At 49.0% G+C, this 24,168-nt stretch overlaps 1 protein-coding gene and 1 non-coding gene across 2 annotated transcripts in view; one reads left to right on the forward strand and one right to left on the reverse strand.

The window, feature by feature from the left end:
* Positions 1 to 24,168, reverse strand: part of PDPK1 (3-phosphoinositide dependent protein kinase 1) — a 61,532-nt gene that overhangs the window by 24,261 nt on the left and 13,103 nt on the right. Inside the window, exons 2-6 of the mRNA XM_065892319.1 lie at positions 14,200 to 14,466; positions 11,179 to 11,221; positions 10,777 to 10,914; positions 5,614 to 5,758; positions 4,632 to 4,729 (exon numbers count right to left, since the gene is read on the reverse strand). Coding sequence (XP_065748391.1) covers positions 4,632 to 4,729; positions 5,614 to 5,758; positions 10,777 to 10,914; positions 11,179 to 11,221; positions 14,200 to 14,466 — 691 coding nt within the window. The remainder of the gene's footprint in view (positions 1 to 4,631; positions 4,730 to 5,613; positions 5,759 to 10,776; positions 10,915 to 11,178; positions 11,222 to 14,199; positions 14,467 to 24,168) is intronic.
* LOC136135783 (U6 spliceosomal RNA) lies at positions 2,064 to 2,170 on the forward strand. The gene has a single exon (XR_010656625.1). It is a non-coding gene; the product is annotated as a U6 spliceosomal RNA (small nuclear RNA).

The following is a 24,168-nucleotide window of genomic DNA, read 5'->3' on the forward strand; positions in this document are numbered from 1 at the left end:
TAGAGCCTGTGCTCTGCAACAAGAGAAGCCACCGCAGTGAGAAGCCCAGCACCACAACTAACAGTGGCCCCCACTCACCACAACTAGAGAAAGGCCGCGCGCAGCAACAAAGACCCAACGCGGCCAAAAATAAAATAAATAAATAAATTTATTTAAAAAAAAAAAAAAAAAAAAAAAAAGAATCTGCCTGCCAAGGCAGGGGACACAGGTTCAACCCCTGATCCGGGAAGATCCCGCCTGCCACAGAGCAACTAAGCCCATGCACTACAACTACTGAGCCTGCGCTCTAGAGCCCGCAAGCCACAACTACTGAGCCTGCGCGCCCTACAGCCTGTGCTCCGCAACGAGAAGCCCGCGCACCGCAACAGAGTAGCCCTCTCTCGCTGCAACTAGAGAAAGCCCGTGTGCAGTAACGAAGACTCAACGCAGCCAATAAGTAAATAATTTAAAAAATTTTTTTAATTAAAAAAAAAAGAATTCCAGCTCAAGAATGAAAGAACTGGGCTATGATCACTCTGCATTCTCTAATGAACTGATGGATCTAGGATATCATCTCTATAAAGGGCTGTTGACAGGGAGAGATGAATGGATGCTACATGCTTTCTAATGAAGAACACACCACACACACCAGCCTCTGGTGTGAAAGGACTGAACCTGAATGTGATCAAGCAGCCACATCCAACTCCCAATTTTCAAGACATACAGAGGGGAGAGGAGCATGTTACATGACTCCACAGAGATGCAATCAGCAAACTCTGGGAAACTCTATAAGACAAATGACCTGGTTTCTTCAACAGACTGCAAGGGAAAAAACAGATGGAGAAGAAGCTATAGATAACAGAAATTTAAGAGAAAAATTAGCTAAGCTCAATGTGAGAATTTTATGTGAAACCTGATTCAAGTAAGCAACAAACCAAAAAATTATGATGTGGAATTATGGCAACTGGAAACTTAACGTGGACTAAATACTTTAAGATATTAAGCTATTACTGCTAATTTTTTAATGTATAAAAATGGCATGGTATTATGGTTACGTTTTTTAAAAATAAGCTTTGTATTTAGTAATAAATACTAAAATATTTACAGGGAAAACAAATCGATGATGGTGGAAATCAGGTCACAAGGATGTTCTGAATTTTTACAAAAAGCAGGTACCCTTGTGTTTTAAAAACAACAACACTCTATGCATCACAGATATGACTAAACAAATACCAATACTAAAAAGACCAGAGTAATCGCTTCTCGATGGCTGGGAGGTATGCTTGGTGGTGGGAGTATAGGGGAGCAGGTAGCCCCGCATGTGTTAGAGTGGCGGCAGGGCAGAAGCTGTGAGAGGGTCTCCAGCCCACAGCACAGCAGGATGGGGGTCAACGCTGGTCAAAGGGTCTGGACAAAGGCGGTCCACAGAGGGCCACTGCACAGGTGCAGGTGCAGTGACAGTGATGCTGGCTCTGAGGCTTCCCCGCTGCATCCCCTCTCCAGCAGTCCCCACACCTGGCGCCCCCCCTCCCTGCATCCCCATATGTGGTGAGTGGAGCCTCCACGCCCAACTGTACCAGAAAGGCCTGCACAACTCAGGACAGGCTTCCAGACACAAACCTCAAGTCTCAACCTCCAGGGCACCCTGAACTCCCCAAGCTTCTTGCAAAGAGGGCCACGGCCAGGCACACGGCCACAGATGAGGGGCTGACTCCGTGTTATTAAGCCACCCTCAGTGTAAAGCTCTGTGGGACCCCTGTGCAAAGTTAGAAGGTCTAAGTCCTCTGTGCCAGAAAGGCCCATCGATCCATGTGCCCACCCACCCTCACAGCACAGGGGTCACTCCCTGGACCCGAAAGGCAGCAGTAAGAGAGGGATGCGGGGCTCCCCCCGTCCCAGGAGCCACCCACTGGGACGGAGGTCTGTGAAGACAGACAGCCTGTCTCTCACAAGGCGGAGGGCGAAACATGCTCACTGCACAGCTAAGGAACCTGGGCCTCGCTCCCACCAACACTTCCCTTCTGGAAGCTTTAAGATGTTTTGAGGAAACCATCTCTGTACAAAAGTTTATAAAGCTAATACAAGTGCTCGCTTCGGCAGCCCATATACCAAAATTGGAACAATACAGAGAAGATTAGCATGGCCCCTGCACAAGGATGACACGCAAATTCATGAAGCGTTCCACATATTTTAGCTGATTCACTTTGTTATACAGCAGCAACTAACACAACAATGTAAAGCAATTATACTCCAATAAAGATGTTTTAAAAAAAAAAAGCTAATGCAGGAATAAACTCTAAGAGTCTAAACTACGTCAAACAGAAAATGAGAGTATGTCACCAAAATTATTCATTCACGTAATTATGCATGTTTTCTACATTTCCTCTAAGGAAAAAAAAAAAGCCAACTCAACTGTGTATATTTAAGTATCGATAGTTCTGCCTGGTTTACAATGTTAAGGACTTTTTAGCCTCCTGCTTCCAGACAGATTTTAAAACTCAGGTTTATTTCACTATTTCACCAATGCATTTAAGTTCTTACATTTTTTTAATGGCTACATGACAGTAGGAATAGCCTGTGCCAAATATCAGATCTGAAGAAAATCAAGTGAAGAAAAAAGGACCAAGCAGACTCTGAGGGGGTGACTCCCATGGCTGACTGGCAGGCGGTGGCTGGTCTCAGCGGTAAGTCACACACGAGATGCCCAGCAGCCCAGCAAGAACATTCAGGTTCTTGTTTGGTTCACCTCTGTCATGGACAATGCTTAGGTTACGAGTTATACCATGTCTATCAAAACATAATTAGTGGCCAACAAAATGTTACTATACAATAGGAATGAGTCAAATAGATCAAGGTTTGGGGCATGTCACAGGTGCCAGGAGGACTTCCTGGGGCTTGGGAAGTGCACCTCCAGGCAGGAGCCCTGGGTGGGAAGTACAATACAAAGGTAGGCAAGCGTCGCCAGGACTAAGCCTCACTGAGAAATAAGAGCATCTGCCTTGACTGCAAGTTTTGTTTCAAACACAAAAGGGTGGTTCTTTAAGATTCTCAGAAAAGTTCCCGAATTCAAGATGTCATCTTGTGACTCAAAGAGTGTCTGTGCACAGATGAAAGCACTGACAGAATCTTGACAAGAACCCTCAGTTTGAAAATACAGGGCTGGGAAAAGGCCTGGAAAGGAAAGATCACACACCCTGCTGAAGGGAACCCATGGAGGCCCAGCCAGGCCCTTCCAGCAGCACAGAGTCAAGACTGCCCACCATGCCCGGGAGGAGCAAAACCCCAAGTGTTAGCCCCGCAGCTGCTGCGAAACAGGCCTCAGTTCAAGCCCGAGGCAGAGCAGGCCAGCGCAGCTGAGCTAGAGGGCTCTTCGGAGGGGCCCAGCTCCTCCCCACCACTGCCCTGCGCTCACAGCTCCCCTTTACCACTCAAGAGCAGCTGCAGCGAACTGGATGCTTCTGTTTGAATCTTTCTTCCACCAACAAACCCTCTACCCTCCCCTAGCATGTCCGTCCCCCCAGGGCTCTCCATCAAGGTCCTTCTTTGAGGGGTACCCACAAGCCCGGCAGAGAAGCACATGCCCTGGGTGGAGGTCCCTGCAGCAGCCTCCCAGGTCAGGGTAGCTCTGACAGTCACACCTGTCCCTACACCCAAGTTTCATTTTCAAGGTCACTTATTAACTCACACAGGGGCTTTGAGTTTCCCCCAACCCTCACCATAAAGGGCTTTATCTTCTCTCTACCCCAATACGTGAACACAGTTTTCAGGAGTTAAATTGCCATTTTTTATACCCTCGGAGTTTATGATTTCCATTCAACAAACACCTGAAGGACAGCAAGATGCCCCCACCCCCACCATGGCCGAGATGCCCCTGGGTAGCTAAGATACCCAGGGCTCTCTTCTGACCCAGGTGGACTGCGAGCAACTGTCACAGTACATAATCCGGCTAGGAAATACCCTAGAGGAACAGTGGTTAGAAGGGTCTGCAATGATTAACATGCACTTGACCAGCAGGAAAAAAAACAGCCCCCAACTCATTCTGTGATCTTATAGAACCTCACTATAATCGGCGTGCCTGGGCCACCACCCCTGGCAGGTGCGCACAGGAGACAGGCAGACAGTCAGCACTGGGATACAAGGTCAGTCGCGCGCGTGTGTGCATGTGTGCGTGCAAGTGCGCGCGCGCGCATACCACCCCCCAACCCCAGAGAACCCACAGTGCCAACAGGAAGACCTGGGAGCTGACCTCACACCCCTGCATGGGAGACCAGGAACAAATGTGGCACCCCAGCATCTTCTAGGAAGATGACTAGGGAGGGTGAGCCACAGTGGGCATCTGAGGGCCTATGACAACATGCAGAAAGCGCCTGGTGACCTATACTACCACTTGAGGCCAGGAGGACCAACCACAGGCAGCCTGTGAAGCCCCTCCCTGCACCCACCAGACCAGGCACACACCTGCCCAGACCCTCAGCTAAAGCTGCCCAAAGGCAGAGGCTTCCTCTGTGAAAACTCAAGCATCCATTTTATAATAACAAAGGTACTACAAACAACTGTCATTAATGATGAGCATAAGGCAATTCAACCTGTTTCTAAGAAGCTGGTTTTGATTTAAGCACTGAGCAGGGATCTACTAGAAATAAAACACACACCTTGTTTACTCTCTGGGGATAATACTTTTGCTGTTCCAAAATCTGTGATCTGGATGTGCATATCTTCATTTAACAAAATATTTTCTGGTTTCAGGTCCCTGTGAAAGCAGATTTTTTTACGTTTGAGATGAAATATTTTAAACAGTAACATTATTACAAACTCTAAATTTTGCTAAAACCAAAATGAACTGATTAATACCTATAATCTTTACAGACTAACAACCAAGAATGCAAGTCTAAAGTTAGCACTGAACAAATATCAACTGCATATAATGAGGACATTCAAATTACATCATTTCATAACTGCATCTACCATTTCAATAAACTTTGAAGTATAATCTATCATGCCTAACCTATAAAGCGCCTTTAAACCTTCTGTGGTATCATTACGCAATAAATGTACACCTTAAATTTATATATACATATGTCAACTATTTCTCAATAAAACTGGGAGGGAGAAAATGGTTAAATGGTAAATTTTATCTATTTTAGGCTTTTTTCTTTTTTTTTTGTCTGCGCCGCGCAGCTTGGTGGGATCTTAGTTCCGACCAGGGATTGAACCCATGCCCCTTGCAGTGGAAGCTCGGAGTCCTAACCACTGGACCACCAGGGAATTCCCAGTAAATTTTACGTTATGGGTATTTTACCACCAAAAAAAAAAAAAAAATCAGTAAGAAAAAGAAAGCTTAAATGAACACTTTCAATTTGACTTTATAGGAAAATCATGGAAAATGATAAGTACACACAGAATCTACAACTGACAAAATAAAAGCACCAGTCAACATGGATAAGAGAATCGTTAGTCTGGCAAAAAAGACATCTGACCAATTTCATCTGATATTAAAGGTCCACAGTCTCTCAACATCAGAGTAATGTGAACTCTTCTTAATTCTCACAATGAGGCATCCCACCCTCCATAAAAGAGACCAGAGCTGACCCCCCAGGCCTGGGGAGCAAAGCCTGTAGCCCCCTGGCTTGGTACCTGTGAATGATGCCCTTGCCATGCAAGTACTCTAGGGCAGACACCATCTCAGCTGTGTAAAATCGGGTGCATGTCTCATCGAACGAACCAATTTTCCGAATGTATTTAAGTAGTTCTCCATTTTTGGCATAACTAAGGCCAAAATCTAAACATTGGATAGTTAAGGAAGAGAGCAAAAATCTTTCTTTCAAACTGACCTTAACAGCCCAGTAGCAATTTTTTAAATTAATTAAAACTGAAGGTACCTGTGGCCCGAGACAGCTGCCCCTCTTCCAGCCAGACCCTACCGCAGCCGCTGGGTCTGCAGGGAATCCCTGGCTCCAGGACAGGGTCCCAGCGTGAGTTTTTCACCAACAACAAAAGCACATGCCTCTCAGGCCAACTGCCCCTTCTGGACCCCCCATCCCCAGAAGACACCTGTGGGCTCAGTGAAGGGAAGCCACTAGAGATGGTGGTCAGGGCCTGTGGCCCCAACGCCATCAGCACACAGCCTCCAACCTGCACCAACCACACATGCCGTGCTCAGTCCATTCACGTAAAGGTTCCTCAAATGAATGCTCCTTCCCAAGTATAAAGTGACAAGTTTTGTAAGAGAAATGCCATTAATAGATAAACTCAATCTATTTATTGGGCCCCCACTGGGGAGAGACTCGAGGAAAAGAGTCATCTTTCCCTTGGACACCACTGCAGTGTGATTTGTTTTACTTCTGTTCTCCCTTTTTCTAAGAGGAGAAACTATAAATGGATCCCATATAACTGCTTCCTCCTGGAAGCACCAAACATCCACACATCTTAATGGAAATCTACAGGTACTCTGCCACTCCCTGGCAGAATGGCACCCAAGTCCTCACCCGCCCTGAGCATCAGCTCCGAGGGGGTAAGGGGTGACCTGTGCTCAAGGTGTCCCATCTGGCTTCTGTTTGCCAAGGCACTTGCCATCTCCCACCAAAGAAGATGCCTGAAGCTGCAGCCCAGGAGGGAAGAGACCACTAACCGAAGCTGCTCAAACCTGCCTGTGATCGAGCCCCACATGTGGCCTCCCAAGCCCTTCCAATTAGAACAACGTTTAACAGGAAGCTGAAGCCCAAAACCAACCTTACTTCTAGGGAATGCAAAGGGTCTCGGCCAGGGCCCCTTCCCTCCTCTCCTTGCTTTGATCCCTCCTCGGGGAAGGCTGGTATCCGCGGCCTCCTCACCAGCAGCCTGCAGACTCTGGCCCACCCAACCCCAAGCACGGGCCCCGCCTGGACCTGGACCTGGACCAGCCGCAGAGCCTCCCCACTGAGGAGCACAGTCTCCCAGAAACCAGCAGCCCACGTGAGAGGCTCGGCCATGGTCACAGGGCCTCTTCTGGCTTCACAGGTTTTGCCCCTTATCTGACCACTCCCTGAGTTCCTGTTTCCGCTGTAAGGGACACTTCCAGTTCTCTGCTCGGCTGTGGCGCTAAGTGACCGACAGGTTTTGAACATGACATGTTGTAGACCATGGCTCCAAGCCCGTGTTCTCTCTGACCACACATGTTCCTCACTGCCCAGAAACACTCTTTCAGACCTCATTGGTCCATTTCACACCCTAGAACATTTCTACCTCCCTCAGCACAGCTAAGGCCCCAGGGCAGTGAGGGGAGGCTGCTCTCTCACAGGGAGCGAGTCAATTCCTGGGATGATGAGCACAGATCAGGCCTGTGGCAGAGCCTGAGAGCCTGCTGAGCCCAATGCCTGCGCTTTGCAGAGGAACCCAGTCCAGAGAGGTTAAGCAACTGACTCAAGGTCACAAAGCCAAGGAGGGACAGGACTGGAGCCCAGCTTCTTGAGGTCTAGTGTGCTGTTCCTGTCCCCAAGCTTCAAGAGAGGACACACAAGGACAGGCAGGTGAGAGGTGGAGGAAGAACGCAGGTTAGCAGAGCAACAGCCTCTGAAACCCTCAGCCTTCATCCCTGCTGGAGGGAAAGGCACCCTGGCTGGCTGGCTGTGGTGCCCAGCCCTGCATTGCACCTAAGGAGGGAGGGAGGGAGGGCTTCTCTGAGCTCAGCCCTCTCTGGGGAGCAGGGATTGAGTCTGGTCAAACTGAATCTCCAGAGGGCAAAGAGGCTGACAGTGCCCAGGAGGTCCCTCCAGATCTATCTGCCTGTTTTCAGGCTGCTGCAGGGGTGTCACCAGCTCTGCCTCACCTGTCCTGAGAGTGTGCTTAGCCCTGTAGTCACTGGAGGAGCTGCTCCCCTCTCTCCCCAATGTGTAAATTACAGCTAAAAGGAGGATAGTGTGCACACTGGGGCTTTTATTCAGGCAGAGTGCTTCCTTTTCTTTATCTCTCAACACACTGTATACTACAAAGGATTTCCAGGGGAGCAGAAGTCCCCAGGTCTCGCTCCTGTCAGAGGTAAGTGAGCCCCTGCAATCTCCACAGGCTTTCAAATTTGTCTTAAAATGTCAAAAGCAACAGACACCACTGGATAGAGACCTAGAGTCCCCTCCACCTGCATTACTCTGGCCAATCCCGTCTGAAATCAGACAGCAAGCTCACTCATCTAGCCTCTGAGTGCCTGATCCTACTGAACATGATCTTGGGAGAAGATGAAGTCAAGTGTGTGCGACCTGCCGGAGCCTCCCAACCAACACGACTTATTCTCCCCAGGCCCCGTAGGAAGCCCAGGCCTGGGACTCCAGGAATTCTGGCAGCCAGAGAGCCCCACAGGCTCAAAGAGAAGCACCATCACATGGGTGCCATGGAGCACAAGGAGCAAGAGGTCTAGGTGGCCTCAGAGGTGAGATACAGAACAGATCGGTCACTGATGGCTGCTGCATGAGCAGTGACAGCAGACGGGGATATGGGGCAATGCTGAAGCCAGATGGAGAGGCAAACACTTTAAAAGACCTAAAACAAACCAACAAGGAACCCCCCTCCTGCCCCACATGCTCTTGGCTACTAGACCACTTTACTGCTCCCCTTTACGGTGAAACCACTGGGAAAACCCTGCTTTGTTTGCCTTTCCTTGCCTCTCTCTGATTGAGCCCTCAGCCCCACCCCCAGACTGCCACTCTCAACAACACTTTGCATGAGAAGCAATCCACAGGTCAGGCCAGGGCCCAGCTACTTGACCACTTGGCACTATCTGGCAGGGCAGCCAGCACCCTCCACCAGAAACCATCTGGTCCATTGCCCCTGGGACTCTGTTCTCTCCACTCATTGGAACTCTTTCCTGCTGGGCACCCTCCGGCCCACCGACACCCCAGCCCACCCCCTACCAATCTGCACACCAACCTGACTTCTCAGGCTCTGCAGGCAGCCACCCAGTAGCCCACTCAGGCCTCAAGTAGCAAGGATCAACGGATGCATCAATTACAGGACCACTGTGCACCCAGCTCTGAGGCCCCACCCCCAGGAGCCAGCTTGACTCCATCCTCCCAGCTCACTTACAAGAGCCTTCCCTGCAGCAGCAGTCCGAGTGAGAGCAAATGGCTACCCTGCTCCAGACCCTCCTCCTGGACTCTGTGCCACACTTAGAAGAAAATCCAAAATTCTTGCCGGGACTCCGAGGCCCAAGGAGCTGACCCCTCCCCAGCCTTTTTGTACCCCCCACACATACGCACACTTGCCCCTGCTCTGCCCAGGCCTCGGGCTGACGTCGTCTCCTCAGACCACCAAGTTAAAACAGCTGATCCAACTCTCCACCGACCAACTCCTACCTGGCCCTACTACTCTTGTTCCCTCAGTGTCTATCACACAGCCATTAATCACCTGTGTATATCTAACTCCTGCGCAGAAATGCAAGCCCCATGAGGGCAGAGCCTTCACCTCATGTACCAGCATGTTCCCATCACCTGTAACTCAACCAGGACTTCTCAATAAACAAAAGGAAACATTCAGCTGACAGTTGAAGGAGCCAGAAAATGGTGTTAAAGGGGAAACAGGATCGAGCAAAGTTTTAACCCAGAAGAATATGTGTGGAGAGAGGAGAGAGGGGGAGGGAAGGGGGTTAAGATCAGGCCCCCACCCCCAGGTGAGATGGGGAAGCCAAGCTTTGCAGGTGGTGGGGTGAGGGGAAGGGGCTCTGGAGACCTAAGGGCAGGAGGAAAAGAACAGATGCACAGACTGAGGTTTACACTTGAACAAACTCTCAACTCCATTTGGCAGCTCGACCTCCCTCGTCGAGAAGAAGCCAAGAGTGGCTGCTGGGATTGAAGACAGAGTCTCTGGGCAAACAGGGGCTGAGGGAGTCCCGGTTTGGAAGAACAACTGCAGGAGAGGGGCTGGGGAGTGAGACCTGGCGGGCCTGGCTCTATGATGAATGGCCCAGAGACAAGCTGACGACACAGATATGGCCCACCCTGACTGCCACGGTGCCCTGTCTCCTTGAACCTTAAGCAAAGAAGAAAGAAAAAAGTGCTCCAGGGATTACAGGAGAAGTCAGGGAACATGAGATGCCCTGAAATAAAACAAAGAATCAGCAGGGTGTGACGTCCCTGCAGGAGAAGCAGCTGGAGAAGCAGTATGCACAGCCCTGGAGAGCCAGGCACTGGATGATCAGAGACATCCATAGGGGTGGGAGAGGGGGAGGCTGGAGGGCCCTGGGGAGGGGCTGTCTCTGGGAGGACAAGTCCTGGATACAGGAAGAAAGGGTTGGGCTCCTGTGGGTCACTCCCTAGACTTTCTACCTGGCAGCTGAGCCTGAGAAAGATGTTCCTTGCAACCAAACCCCACAACCCAGGGCCAAAGAGGGCAGAAAGGTGCCCACCTCCTGGGAGCCCCGGATGCCCAAGATCCTTCTTCCTCTCTCTCACTTCCCTGCTTTGAGCACTGGATTCGACACCTGACAGATACTCCAAGGATGCTGATTAAAAAGGAATGAGGGCATGCTTTTAAATAAATGTCTAACAAGAACAGCATTAAAATAATGATCCTTTAGATATGAAGCTTACCAACAAAAAACCTCAAAAATGACTTGTGATAATCTCCCTTGAAGTAATGTTCTACTTCAGTGAATGTCAGCAATCCCAGGGGGTCCCAAAGCAAAGTGATGTGAATTCGTCTGTATTTAGACTAAGCTACCCTTTTCCCTTCCAGGGAAGGGGCTACTTGTGAAAACAAAAACGGGGTCATGGTTCCAAAACGATAAGGGGTCACTGGCGTGATATCAGAAGGCTTTGACTGTTCAAAGGATACAGAGCTTTTCATCATCCTGAAATGTGAAGTAAAGTTTAACAAAGAAGGGGTGATCCAGCCGCGACATCACGTCTCTCTCTCTGGTTACATACGGGACTTTGTTCTCTTTGATAATGTGACGTTTCTCTAGAATTTTAACTTAAGAGAGAAGCAAGTTACTACAATTGGAAATGGTAAGAAAACACTGAAGACACAACTCATAAAGTAACAGATAAAAATTAAAGTTTTTCACAAAACGCACCCACCAGATTTGTGATCTCTAAGACCAACAGTGTCCTGTCCCCTGAAATCAGCACAGAAACCTCCAGGGGCTGGGCAGCCAGGTGGCCGCGTGCCCAGAGGTGCGCTGTTCCTGCATCCTAGACACTGGAGCATCCTAGCTCGCTGGAGTTAGTTACTTACTAGCATATTCCCTTGAGGTTGCCAGTTCTCGGGCCAGGACAACCTGGTTTGGGAAGAAAAGGGGGAAAAAGAAGAGAAAAAAACACCCAATGTAACCAGGGCACTGAGTCTCACAAGTCACCCTGCAACCAACCACACAGGCTACCCCGCCCCCACCACGAAATAACATTTTAAATATTTTTGGTCCTGTGCTAACAAACATAGCTGAGTGTCAATGACTAAGTTAATGTGTTCTAATAGTTAAAGGAAACACATGTATCTCTCAAATGTTTCCAGAAAGTTCCTCATCAGATGCCAATAGTCCCCCCTCATGCAGTGAAATATATATTCAGGAACACGTTATGACCAGCATAACCCTCACACAAACAGTAGGAAGAAGCAGCAAATAATAATATCTCCACAAGGTGGGTACTGGGAATTTCTTCAAAAACTAACTCTATGGATAGGTCCCCAGTACATGTTCATTGCAAAAGGCCACCCTGAATTTGGGCTTTTACAAATAATAGTTGCATTTCACTTGATGCCACTCTCAGATGCTGTAAATCCCATCCCTGCTACTGAGGGCACAGGAACTGCGGCCGGCAGAGAGCGCCTCCCTCCACCCGCCCCCCGCCCCTCATGCCCTCTCCACAGCACAGCCTGGTCTTACACTCTACTTCGGGGACAGAGCACCAGTGGGGCCTCACACACATTGAAAAGAACTTTCTACACGAACACACCCTGGGCACAACCTGAGTAACAACTTCCAAATGCCTGATGAGCCCAGTCTGGCAGTGAGCTGGGGTGGTCCCCACCACCACCAGCTGGTACAAATTCCTCTCCTGAGACACCTACAGGGAACAGCCAAGGACCAGAGAGCAGATGAAAACCTGCTGACTCCCGGGAAATACCGGAGCCTCTGGGAAGACCTCTGGAGGCCCCTGGTTGTAAGTTATATTCCGTTAGAGAATTCTTCACCAAGTTCATCAGAAGTGACCCTGGAAAAGCACTGTATGTAGCCCTGCAGTTTTTAAGAACAAGGTCTGATTACATGTGTTCAAATGAAAAGATCTTAAAGATCTCTGTGGAGAAAGGAACCTGTGTGGATTGTTCTCAGGCGCTGGTGAGTCAAGGAGAGTGGGCTGGGGAAGGGCTGGCCTTCTCTAGGTTATGTACCGATGTAATGCTAAATTTCTTCACAGCAGCATGCACTAGCTACGTTAAGTAGGAAAAAGGAAGAAAAACACTGAGTGCTAATATTTAATGGAATCCTATCTGAAGGAGATATTTATGTCATCTTTCTGTTGTGTGAACTCTGCATGTTCTATGCAGTTTCCTTATGCCCCTCCACATGGCCCGGGCCAACTGCAGGGGCAGTAGACATCAGGATCACCCTCAGGTTGCCGGCGGCAGTGGACCAGGCTTCCCCCTCTCCAGCGCAGGCTCCATCACGTGAAGGTCCTACCTGGGGATCCAGCCTGGGAGCTGCCTCCCCTGGAAACCTCATTTTAAGTTGTCTCTATTTCAGGAATGGTGAGAAGGAACTGAGGGTAGCACATATAATTTGAGACCCAAGGCTGCAGGATTCCAAACAGTACCAGAAAGGAGGCTCCAGGCTCACGGCACTTTCCTGGGCACCACCCTGGCGCATGGGATGACAAGAATCTCAGCTGGGGCTTTTCTACATCAGGAATCTGTCACCCAGAACAGATGGCACCTACTTTTACCCATGGTGGAAACCCAGGAACACAGGGGAATTTCATAAATACATCCTCATTTTCCAGTCAATATAAATGTCCAATGAAGTACAGCTGAGAAAAGGAGAGAGAATGCTTCTTCTTTTACTGGACTCATGTAAGTAACTGTGCAGAACACCCAAGATTCTTTTCAAAATAGTATTTTCTTTCTGCAAGGACCTGTGAGTACCAGACCTACTGGGGATTATCCTCAAAGTTGAAGGTTTTTATCATGAGGGCCCAATTCTTTCATTAACTTAAAAACTGCCAATAAAAAAATCTAAATAAAAAATGTAAAAGGAGCAAAAGTTAACACTTAAAACGATGTTGGGAACGTGGGTGAGCCCCAGTATGTCATGTTCTTTGTATTTTGAATTATTTCATAAATGGAAAAAAAGAAAAGGAAAACAAATTTCACACGAGGTTTCTTCCCAAAGGCCAGGCAAGCAAGTCTCATTATTCAGGAACCCTGCTGGCCTGAGGAGCTGCAGCTCATGCTGGGCCCAGCTCAGAGACCACAGTGGCAAGGATCTGTCTCTTCTGAAGGCACGGACTAAGACTATGCGCCCTGGCCAGGGGACAGGGGCTCTGGCCTTCCCGAGCCTGCAGCAAGCCTCTGGCCCGGCCACAGCCACATGAGGCCTCCAACTCAGCAAAGGGCAGCTCTGAACCTTCATATCTTTGCTTTAAGAGGAAAAATACCACAAGATAGGTAAAACTCTCTCAGGTAACAAAAAGAATTACCCTGAGTGTGACTTGACAGTGCTGTGATAGTAATTCTGTCCATGAAACTGAGGACACAAAAATCTGGAAGCTAGCAGATCTTGGGCTGCAACTCTAGCAAATGTCAATGGTGTACTGTTTTATATTTTAAAAATAAGAGAAATAACAAAGGTCATTAAATGTTTCCCCAAAACTATGAAGAGATACACCAACACTAATGTTTAATCTAAGGAACAGGAAAGCTTCCCAGGGTCTTGCTAACAGGACACAATGATATGAAATGTAACTTAGAATACAATCTAACTGCATTTTTTGAGAAAATTAAAAATAAGATCATGAAATGCCTTTTAAAGCTTTCCCCTACAAAATCATGAGCTAGATATTTAAACCACATGATCTGCCTGGTGGTAGCCAAACCCCAAGTCACCTTCACAACAGGAGAGGAATCCCCAAGGGCCTGAGACCCTCCTCTGGGGTAGAACACCACTGTAGTGTCTTAGTCCCCCAGCTCCAAGTCCCAAGAAAGGCCAGTACTCCCAAGGAAAACACCCTCATTCAACAAACAGCAGCAGTCTGTACTCACTGTTGAAAAAGAGCCTTCACCAAGAATTTTCCCAAATTTAAAGTCTTCTGGCCGTTTCTTCCGAGGCTGTGGTGGCGGCTGTGTGGCGTGTTGCAGCGAGTTGGCGCTTGGCCGGGATTCGGCCGTGGTGCTGTCCATGGTGGGGCCCTGCCTGCTACCACAGCTGGGAACGCCAGGGGCCGTGCTGGACTCAGTCTGGGTCCTCACCATTGATGGGGACGGGCAGGAACATAATACCACGCTGGACTGAATAGGAACGGTGTCATACTGGTGGACACAGGAAAAAAGAGGTAAGATTCAAAGTGGCTCACCCTTCCTAAATGTATGAACTAAAGTGTTGACATCGTTGAAACACCACCAAGCACAGGGCAGACCATCTGATGCTCTGCCATGCAGTTCGGGCCACTGCCCTCCTCTCCCAAGTCCCTTCCCCGCTCAAATTCCACCCTGCCCTGTTCTGCGTGCCCACAGACCCCAGCACCCAGAACCTACCTGCCCTCACCCTCTCCCTCAGTACTGTGTAAGTTTCCAACACCTCCCCCACCCCCACCCAGCCATGGCCAGCTGGCCTTCCCATCACACTGCCTGGCCTAAACATCATCTGTGGCCCTGTCCACAGAGAAAGCTGGTCCAACCCTGTAACCACGTTGTCTCCCATCCCAGAACCCCTCCCCTGCTCACCCACTCACATTTGATATAAGGCTAGACACACAGAAGGCACTCAGGGTTTGAACAAACAGACTAGCTTAAGACTGTATCCCGGACTTCCCTGGGGGCGCAGTGGTTAAGAATCCGCCTGCCAATGCAGGGAACACGGGTTCGTGCCCCGGTCCGGGAAGATCCCACATGCCGCAGAGCGGCTGGGCCCGTGAGCCATGGCCGCTGGGCCTGCGCGTCCGGAGCCTGTGCTCCGCAACGGGAGAGGCCACAACAGTGAGAGACCCACGTACCGCAAAAATAAAAAAAAATTTTTTTTAAAACCCACATAAATGTGGCACACAGCACAAACGTGACCAGCAGTACAGGCTCTCTAGCTGGAATGGGAGTCCAAGACACACCATTTAGTTATGGCAAACTGCTGTTTTCTTGAACGCTCTATGGGTCGCAGTAAGTCAAGTGTGCCTTATACATTTCATAAACACTCTATCTCATGAGAGGTACCAAGGGCTGGACCAAGTTCTGTGGTCAGTCCGTACCTTAATGATTTGTCCCTATAAACAACACATACAATCTTAACAGAAGTGTAATCAAATTCAATAACTTCCTTGGAGATTAGCTGGAACTTTCTGTCCTCGAAGGCAGTGGTAAGTGGGGAAGAGGTCACAGTCACCAGGCTGAAGCCCATCAAGAACCAAGATAGGCCTGGACTGTCCTCACCAGCCAGGCCAGCTGCACGATGACCAAGAGCTGTGCCCAGGGAGCACCAAGAACCTCAGAGGGCTCCCAGACACAGCCAAGGGGTAAGCACTCCCTGGGCCTGCAGGGTCATTCCAAGCGCAGACCCTCGGGCCCGGGACTGAGGAGCAGCAGGACTGTGTGACCCAAAGGTACACACGCCGAGAGAGGGGAAGCAGAAAGAGCCAGCACTTCACACAGCACCGTCCCAGGCACTACAGCACTGCTTCCAACTGGCCTGGTCACAGGCCCATCGGGGGCCATCGCTGCCCAACGGGATAGGGGAGGGGAGAGCACGCCTGTCTCTGTCGTGCCCCACCCCCACCGCACCTGTCCCACCAAGTGTGGGCCTGTTTACCGACCTCATCTAAGTTCACCTGTGCGCCCAGCCTCCTGCCAAGTGAGGCTCAAGAAGACAACCGGAGATGCACAGAACAGTGGCAAATGTTGCTTTTAATTCAAAACTGACAAGTGAACTACTGAATAAAATCTCAAACATGAAGTTTTTAAATAGCAAAACGTGATGAGTTGACTCATGGACCTGGAAAAATGTAATTTTACATAGACATGCTTCTGGACCCAATGACAATTCTAGCAAAGGCGCCAACGTATGTGTCACATGAAGGTTTCTGGCACAGGCGAGGGACAACCCACTGCTTCTTCACGGAGGGCAGAAGCTCAACTCTGGGAGGGGAGGTGCTGGAAGTGACAGCCAAGAGCAGCAAGGATGAAGAGGCAGGGCCTGCAGGCAGCAGGCATCCACAGCCACGGAAAGCAAGACCTGGCGTGACAAACACCATCAAACTGGCTACTCCAGGGACAGATGACCCTGATGTCAAACACCCTGGGAAGGCCCAGCACAGTGAAGAATGCTTATCCTGGCTTCAGGAATACTTACCGAGGAAAGGGTCTTCAGCTCCAACTTCCATAATGATAACTGAACACGCGTCCAGACCACGGAGAGTGGTCTCCAAAGACAGTGAAAGGTAAGTCTAACGAAACACTGGTTGACAAGTACATGTTTCTGAGAGCTTTCTTTCCTTTTCATCAAAGTAGTTTCTACGGTTATTAAAAAAAAAAAAAAAAAAAAAGTCTCCAGAACAGGTCCTCAAAGGAGAGCACTGTCCCTTAGAAAATACAGGTTTGCTCCTGACCTCAGCTGGGCCGACCCCACACACAGGTACCAACCAGGCGGCAGCCCTTGACTCGCAACTCTGCCCATTTCTGGTAGACATGCAGAAATCAACCACGAGGTGCGCTGAAAATCAACATGCTGTCTCAACAGAGCTGGACCTGCCTCCAGACCTTTGACACCCAGCAGCATCTGGCTGGGCAATGACAAGGTAGGAGGTAGAAAATCGTGCTGCATAAAACCTGCTCACGTCCTCCCTGACACCCATCCATGATAAGCGCCACGGAAGATGCCCAGGCTACCTGTATACTTCCCAGAACCTGTCACACGGTAAAGGTTGGAGCACAGGATTTTCCCACCTGTAAACATTAATGCACCTGATGCCAACTCTTACTTTTACAAGATGCCTGGCAAGTTCATCCAGCCCAAAAGCACAACTTCAATGAGAGGTATGAAGGCGGCTGATAAGCCTCTCTTTAAGGGATACATGCCACCTTATAAATTCACATAAACTAGTTATGTTTATGTTAAACATAACAGTATAAATTAACATAAACTAGTAAGCCATCTTTCTTTGTCATTGGCAGCTGGCTGAAACTGTCAGCATGCTCTGGACAGGTGCAGAATGTTCTGGAGCCTAAGCTAAACCACGCCCGCTTCAGTTTGGTGGGCACTGAAGTAAAAGGCTTGACTACAGTCAGAGGAGAGAAACAGAGTGTGTGCTCTGGAGACGCTGGCAGGTGGAAACATGACCCTGGGGCCAGGCTGAGAGGGGGCAGGGAGAGGATGTTGTATGTCTACACACATACACCTGCCGGCCTCACCCCCAGAGCACAACCACCATCCCCCTCCACCTCAAATGCCCAGGACTCCGCCACTGCCCCAGGAACCTCTCCGCCCCTTCATCCCCCCCCACACAGCAGGTATATTTTGCTGTTTGCCACAGCTTATAGCGCATCCCACAGCGCAGTGCGCACAGTCCCAGGAAGGTCAAGGAGAATGCCAAGACCTTTAACTCACTAGTGCAGACAGCTCTGGAGTGACTAGATGTGGAGTGACTTCTGTAAAGTACACCCTATTCTCCAAAGCCATGCTTTTCTGTTATGTCATAAAAATATATGCACTCATTTTGCTCATCAGTGTTTCTCAAAAAAGGTAAATTAACCACATTTTTAACCCAGTTATTCAACAAACATGGCCGCTGTGCTAGCGAAGGTCCAGGGACTTCGCTGTAAGTCAGGCGTGGTCCCTACCCCTAGGAAGCTACATCCCAACACAGTGACAGACCCAATATCATTTACAGAACTAGCAGATTAAAGCTGTGAGGGCAGCCATGGCAGAAGTGGATGAGTGCTGTGAGGCCGGAGCGTGGGTTGGGGAGGGGCTGGGAGAGGGTGCTGGGGGGGTGGGGGGGGAGCGGTCAGAGGGCTGCAGCAGGTCCAGGGGAGGGTGACAGCGGCTTAGATGCGCTGCAGTGGCAGGAAGGGGAATACTCACATACAAAATATGAAATATAATAATAGCTAATCATGCATCTCGCATTTCAAATTTTCACTTTCCCCTAATGTTTCAGATTCAAAATTCAGATTCAGCAGCCTTTATGAGTCAGAAGGAAAAACCAGTCATTCTGAAATCAACATCCAAGTGAAGTGTAGAATGAACTCCGGATTTTTGAAATGGCAATAACAGATGATGTAATACAGACAGACATACACACATATCTGCTTTTCCACCACATGCTTTATGAGAAACGGCAGGGCCACCACCAGCACTTCATAGCAGCTTCAGTGATTTAAGGTAAATGCAGTAGTACCCTCAAGACCACGCTGTTTTATCCACTTCATCAACAAATATTCACTGAGCACCTACTATGTGCCATGCACTGTTCTAGGCACTGAAGATACAACAAAAAACAAAACTGAGCCCATGCCCTCAAGAAGCCCACATTCTAGTAGGAGCAGACAGACTCCCCCCATAAAACAAAAGCCAGGTAAAATCCACAGTGTGTCAAATGGTGATAAATAACTGTGAGAAAAATACAGCAGGGAAGGAAGATGGGAGTACAAATTTAAATAATCAGAGAAACCCTTACTAGGAAGGTGACATCTGAACAAAGACCCAAGGAGGTGGGGAAAGCCTTCCCAGGAGAGGACTGGGCAATGAGAAGGCCCAAAGGCAGGAGCAGCTCTAGACTCACAACAGTCCAGCTTGGCCCTCTGGACGGGCCACCTCCAGACAAAACCTCTGGATGCCAGGCAGGACCTCAGGGTCCCTGAAACACTCCTCCTGGGGTCACTTCTGGGCACCTCAAACCACAAGGGTGGAAGCCTGAGCAATGGGACTTGCCATAAAAGTCCTGGTGCCTCCTGAACCAGAGTCTGATGCCAGCCTAACCCTGGCTGTACTGTCCCTCATCAGACCTGGGCTGAAGATGCTGAACACCACACCACTGCCACTCTGGAAGCGCCACAGCAGCATCTGCTCTGCTCCAGCTTTATGGGCATGATGACACAGGGACTTGTCATGGCAGCCTTTCTCCTTCATGGAATTCCGCAATTTCCTTCCTGCCTCGGCCATAGCACGCCAGCCAAGTACCTCAGTGCAGGACCAGCTCTCATGGCCCCTCACTGATGGAGAGATGTTCACAGTGACAACTCAGTGCTCGTGCTTTCTCTTCCTGCAGTCATAAGTCGCTGGCATGGGTATGTTTTAATGAACAGTTTCACTTCTGCAGTTAAAATGATGGTCGAAATATTACCTTTTAAAGCACTTTAAAAGCATCAATTATAAAATGAAAAACCTAAGAAAAAAGCCCTCTTCCAGTGTGAAAAGCCCAAATGTTTATTTGTACTACAGCTATTATTCTAAAGGGCTGATTTTTTTTCACATTTGAGGTGGTAATTAAGCTGCATAAACAGCACTCTGAGATGGTCTGCCATGATCTGGAGGACACTCACTATACAGTGGCCCAGGGGTGGAGGCGGGGGTCAGGTTCCCAAGGAGCTCCTTCCAGCCCTCCAGCCCGGGGCCCTGCAGAGGCAGTGCAGCCCTGTGTGCCCAGGCAACCCAGGGCCTTGGGAGAGTCACTCCCTCCCAGCACAGCCCAATCAGCTTACCACCCATTTGGTGACCCAAAATTATGGTAAGTAAATACAATCTGGTTACTCAACAGCTTCTGAAATTTAAGTCTCTGGAGAAATTTAAAGCAACAGTACCCTGTCCCCCATCCTCGCCCTCCCTAATATAATGGAGCTGGTCACAAGTTCTCAAGAACACGGCTCTCTACCTGGTCCTGTAGGCACTGTGTCACCACAAGTCATGACTGCTGGCCTTTCCGACACACATGGGTGCACCCCAAATGCAAGCACCTAACATCCAAGAGAAGGCTGGGAGCTGCAGCCTGCCTCACCAACAGCTTCACACCAGTGGCTCCCTGTGGCCAAGGCCTCGCACTGACCAGGCCAGGCCCCAACCCCCACCCTTTCTCCCCCACTTCCCAGTACCAGCATCCTTTAAATCCCCCCACAGGACAGGACCCCTCCTGTGCTCCTCTCTCCTGCTTCCTGTGTGGCTGTCAGAACAAGCTTCCATAACTGCATGAAGTGGGAGCCATGTCTGTGGCTCAGCTCTACTGTGAACAAGGAAGGACGGCTGTTCTCAACTGAACTTGGCCAGGAAAACCAGCGCCATGAACATCCAACACCTGGGATGTCTCTGGAAAAGGGGGTCACACCCCCCTAACTGCACTCAACATGCACCTCGTCCTGTACCTGTCACCGTGTCGCATGATGAGTAAGCAGGAGGGCGCCTGTGTGCTCACAGCCTCCCCAGAGCAGGACCACGACACCCTTCTGCAAGAGCATCTCTGTCAGGAAGACAAGCCCAAGTCTTAAACAACTGACTTCCAAATGAACTTGTAAAACTACTGTCCATAAACTGGACGTTTTCTGTAGACTTCAACTGGTTTCAGAACAATTTGTATATAAAAACTTAGGATTTTCAACTTCTTTGACTTTTTGAGTGTTGAGTTCAGCAGTCTCCTCTTAGAGGTAGAAACTCTCAAGGGAAAATTAATTTGCGATGGACTTACATTTTCGTATCCACCAAAAACACATCAAGGTTCAATTTAACTATGCAATACATTGCTCAACCACTAGAGAGCTTAGGAAAATATGAACATCAAAATATCCAGTACCCAACATTCAAAACTGCTAAATGTGACAAATATATATATTTTTTTTTTAAATAAATTTATTTATTGATTTATTTCTATTTTTGGCTGCGTTGGGTCTTCGTTGCTGCACGTGGGCTTCTCTCTAGCTGTGGCGAGCAGGGGCTACTCTTTGTTATGCTGCGCGGGCTTCTCATTGCGGCGGCTTCTCTTGTTGCAGAGCACGGGCTCTAGGCATGCGGGCCTCAGTAGTTGTGCCTCGATGGCTCTAGAGTGCAGGCTCAATAGTTGTGGCTCATGGGCTTAGTTGCTCTGCGGCATGTGGGAATCTTCCCAGACCAGGGCTCGAACCCATGTCCCCTGCACTGGCAGGTGGATTATCAACCACAGCGCCACCAGGGAAGCCCTGTGACAAATATTTGACTGACAAATAGATTAAAATGCAAATGAATTGGGGGCAAAGGAAAACAATGACCCACAGATTTCTTTTCTACCTCCGTCAAGTCTCCTATACTAAACACCTCACCTCTTCCAAAGCTGCAGACAACAACTTCACTAACCCTTAGGTTTACTGCCAGGTAAATGGAAGCTTATTTTTAAAATACAGAGTCATATATTTGTAAAGCGCACCTCAGACCTTAATTACCTGGTGGCAAGACAGTATTACGAGGGTCAGATGAGGAAGTGGAGAGAGGACACAACTCAGCAGGTTTCAGAAGGCACTGCAAGTGTGTAGGGGAGAAGCCACAGCCAGTGGCCTGGGTGGCTTCCCAAGACTCCTGCTGTGTCTAAACATGGGATAGGGTTCAGCTGAAGAGATGATTTCTTCTCCAAAATGGTTCAGAGAGGTTGTGTTAGGATGGAAGACTCATGGTTTCTCCTCCTGTTATGAAATATAGTTTGAAACACTTTACAATGAAAAGTGATTTATCTGTTCATTCTACTAACAGATACCAGGAGCCCAATCTTACTTGAGCCCTAGGGACTAGAAGGAGAAAAGAAAACAGCAAACAGCCCCTGAGTCAGCACCAGGAAGCAGGGGAGTTGACTTCAGGGGAAAAGGGCTGACTGATGTTCCTCAGATCCCTCTGGATCTTTCTTTATGTCTTTATCTCTTTAGGAAGGATAAAGTGCAGATTAAGCAAGGATTTCATATGAAGAACAAGCTTGGGAGTTTGAAGCTAGACTCAGGGCTGGTGTGATGAGAAACAGTCTTTCATCCTGAGGAGGGAGCCTGTCATTCCGCACCAGAGCCAAGGATTCAAACCTGGGGGCCTACACACCCTGTATTTGAGCAATTGCAACTAGATGCTTTAAACATGTCTTGGTTCTTAAGAGTTTAAAATTTCTACCTACAAACCTGCTGAGGAAGAATCTGACGTCACAAGAATAAATAGCTGCAAATGCTTAATCATTAGTTACTAAACTGTCCAAACCTTTTGTATATGAATAGTTCCTGCCTCCCACAAACAAGTTACAGGTACAAGTACAGAAGTTACCACCAAACTGTGAGAACTCACACTCTGCCAGGTTGGGACCCCAGCTCTGCTCCTGACCAGCCATCTGACCTTGAACACACTATGTCACCTCTCTGTGGCTCAGACTTCACCTAATAGTCAGGGATAAGGAGGACAGGACCTTCCAGGCTTGCTGTGAGGATTTAATGAGTTAATCTACACAAAGCACTCAAGCTGACTCCAAGGGAGCACGCTATAAACAGTTGGTTTGGTTTGTTTGTTTTTTAATAAATTTATTTACTTTATTTATTTATTTTTGGCTATGTTAGGTCTTCGTTGCTCCGCGTGGGCTTTCTCTAGTTGTGGCGAGCGGGGGCTACCCTTCGTTGCGGTGCACGGGCTTCTCATTGCAGTGGCTTCTTCTGTTGCAGAGCACAGGCTCTAGGCGCGCTGGCTTCAGTAGTTGTGGCATGAGGGCTCAGTAGTTGTGGCTCACGGGCTCTAGAGCACAGGCTCAGTAGCTGTGGAGCACGGGCTTAGTTGCTTTGCGGCATGTGGGATCTTCCCAGACCAGGGCTTGAACCCATGTCCCCTGCATTGGCAGGTGGATTCTTAACCACTGCACCACCAGGGAAGCCCCTATAAGCAGTTTTATGATTAAATAACACAGAAGACAAACACACATATACACACACACACACAGAGGTTTTCCCAACCAAGGGTCATCAGATGATAAAATAAGCTCTTCAAGACCAAAATGAAGCCCATCCCCCTTCCGCATACTATATTTATCTGTGAGTAAACTGAATTAACTATATACTGAATTAGGAGGCCCAATTCTAACTGTGAGGCAGACAAAATGATACAGGAAGGCTGGGCTCCCTAACACACTGGGAGAGGAATCAAGATCAAAATCAGGGCCTTCTATGGTCAAGATGCTGTCACGCAGCTTAAGACTCCAGCCAGCAAGAGAAAGGATCTCAAACCCAAAAGGCTAAGCTGCCTTTAAATGCTGCCTGGGCGGAGTGTGCTGTGAAAGGCCCTCGACCGGTACAGCCAACACACCGCACAGAGGAACACCTCCCTCTAGGCCCCTGCATAAAGAGGGGTGGTAGACTGCCATAAAATTCGACCAGCTCATCCCCAAAGGGACACTGCTCTCAAGTCAGTCGTGCTCACTGGCAAAGAACATTCTGGTAAGAACCTTCTCTCACCTCAAGAAAGTCCACAAAGCTAGGCCCAGCACAGAAAACCTGGCAGAGGCAGGGACAGCAACCACTGCCACCTTCCCCAAACCCCAGACCTCTACTATGAAGAACTAGAGTGAAGGAGCAAAATCGAGGACCCAAGGTGACTTAGCTGAAATCATGGGTAACTATGCGTAAGCCACACTCTCTCTGAGCCGTAATTTACTATTCTGTGAAGTGAGGTGTATAACACTGACCCACCCCTTGAGGGCTGCTAGGTGCCCACAACAGACAGGAGCTCAAAGTCACTTTGTGAAATACATCTGTCTTGTGTTCACAGGGCAGACCAGGCATGGCTACTGCCTAAAGTGGTGGGAGGGGATTGCGGGGCATGGGCGCTTGTAACACAGACCACGCCACATGCTCCACCCACATTAGCCTTCAACCACAGGCAGACCGGGAGCTGGCCCACATGACACAAATGGTCACCAATGCTCTTGTGCAACTCGACACATAGCAAAATGCAGCTCATCCTAACCAGCATGGAACTACACTTAGGAGCTCCAGGTGGATGGCTGACTGGATTTAAATGAAGACCCGAGTAAGACTTTCTATTGTTCCATGGAG

Source organism: Phocoena phocoena, chromosome 15 (assembly GCF_963924675.1).
Source record: "Phocoena phocoena chromosome 15, mPhoPho1.1, whole genome shotgun sequence".
In the NCBI taxonomy this organism is placed as follows: Eukaryota; Metazoa; Chordata; class Mammalia; order Artiodactyla; family Phocoenidae; genus Phocoena; species Phocoena phocoena.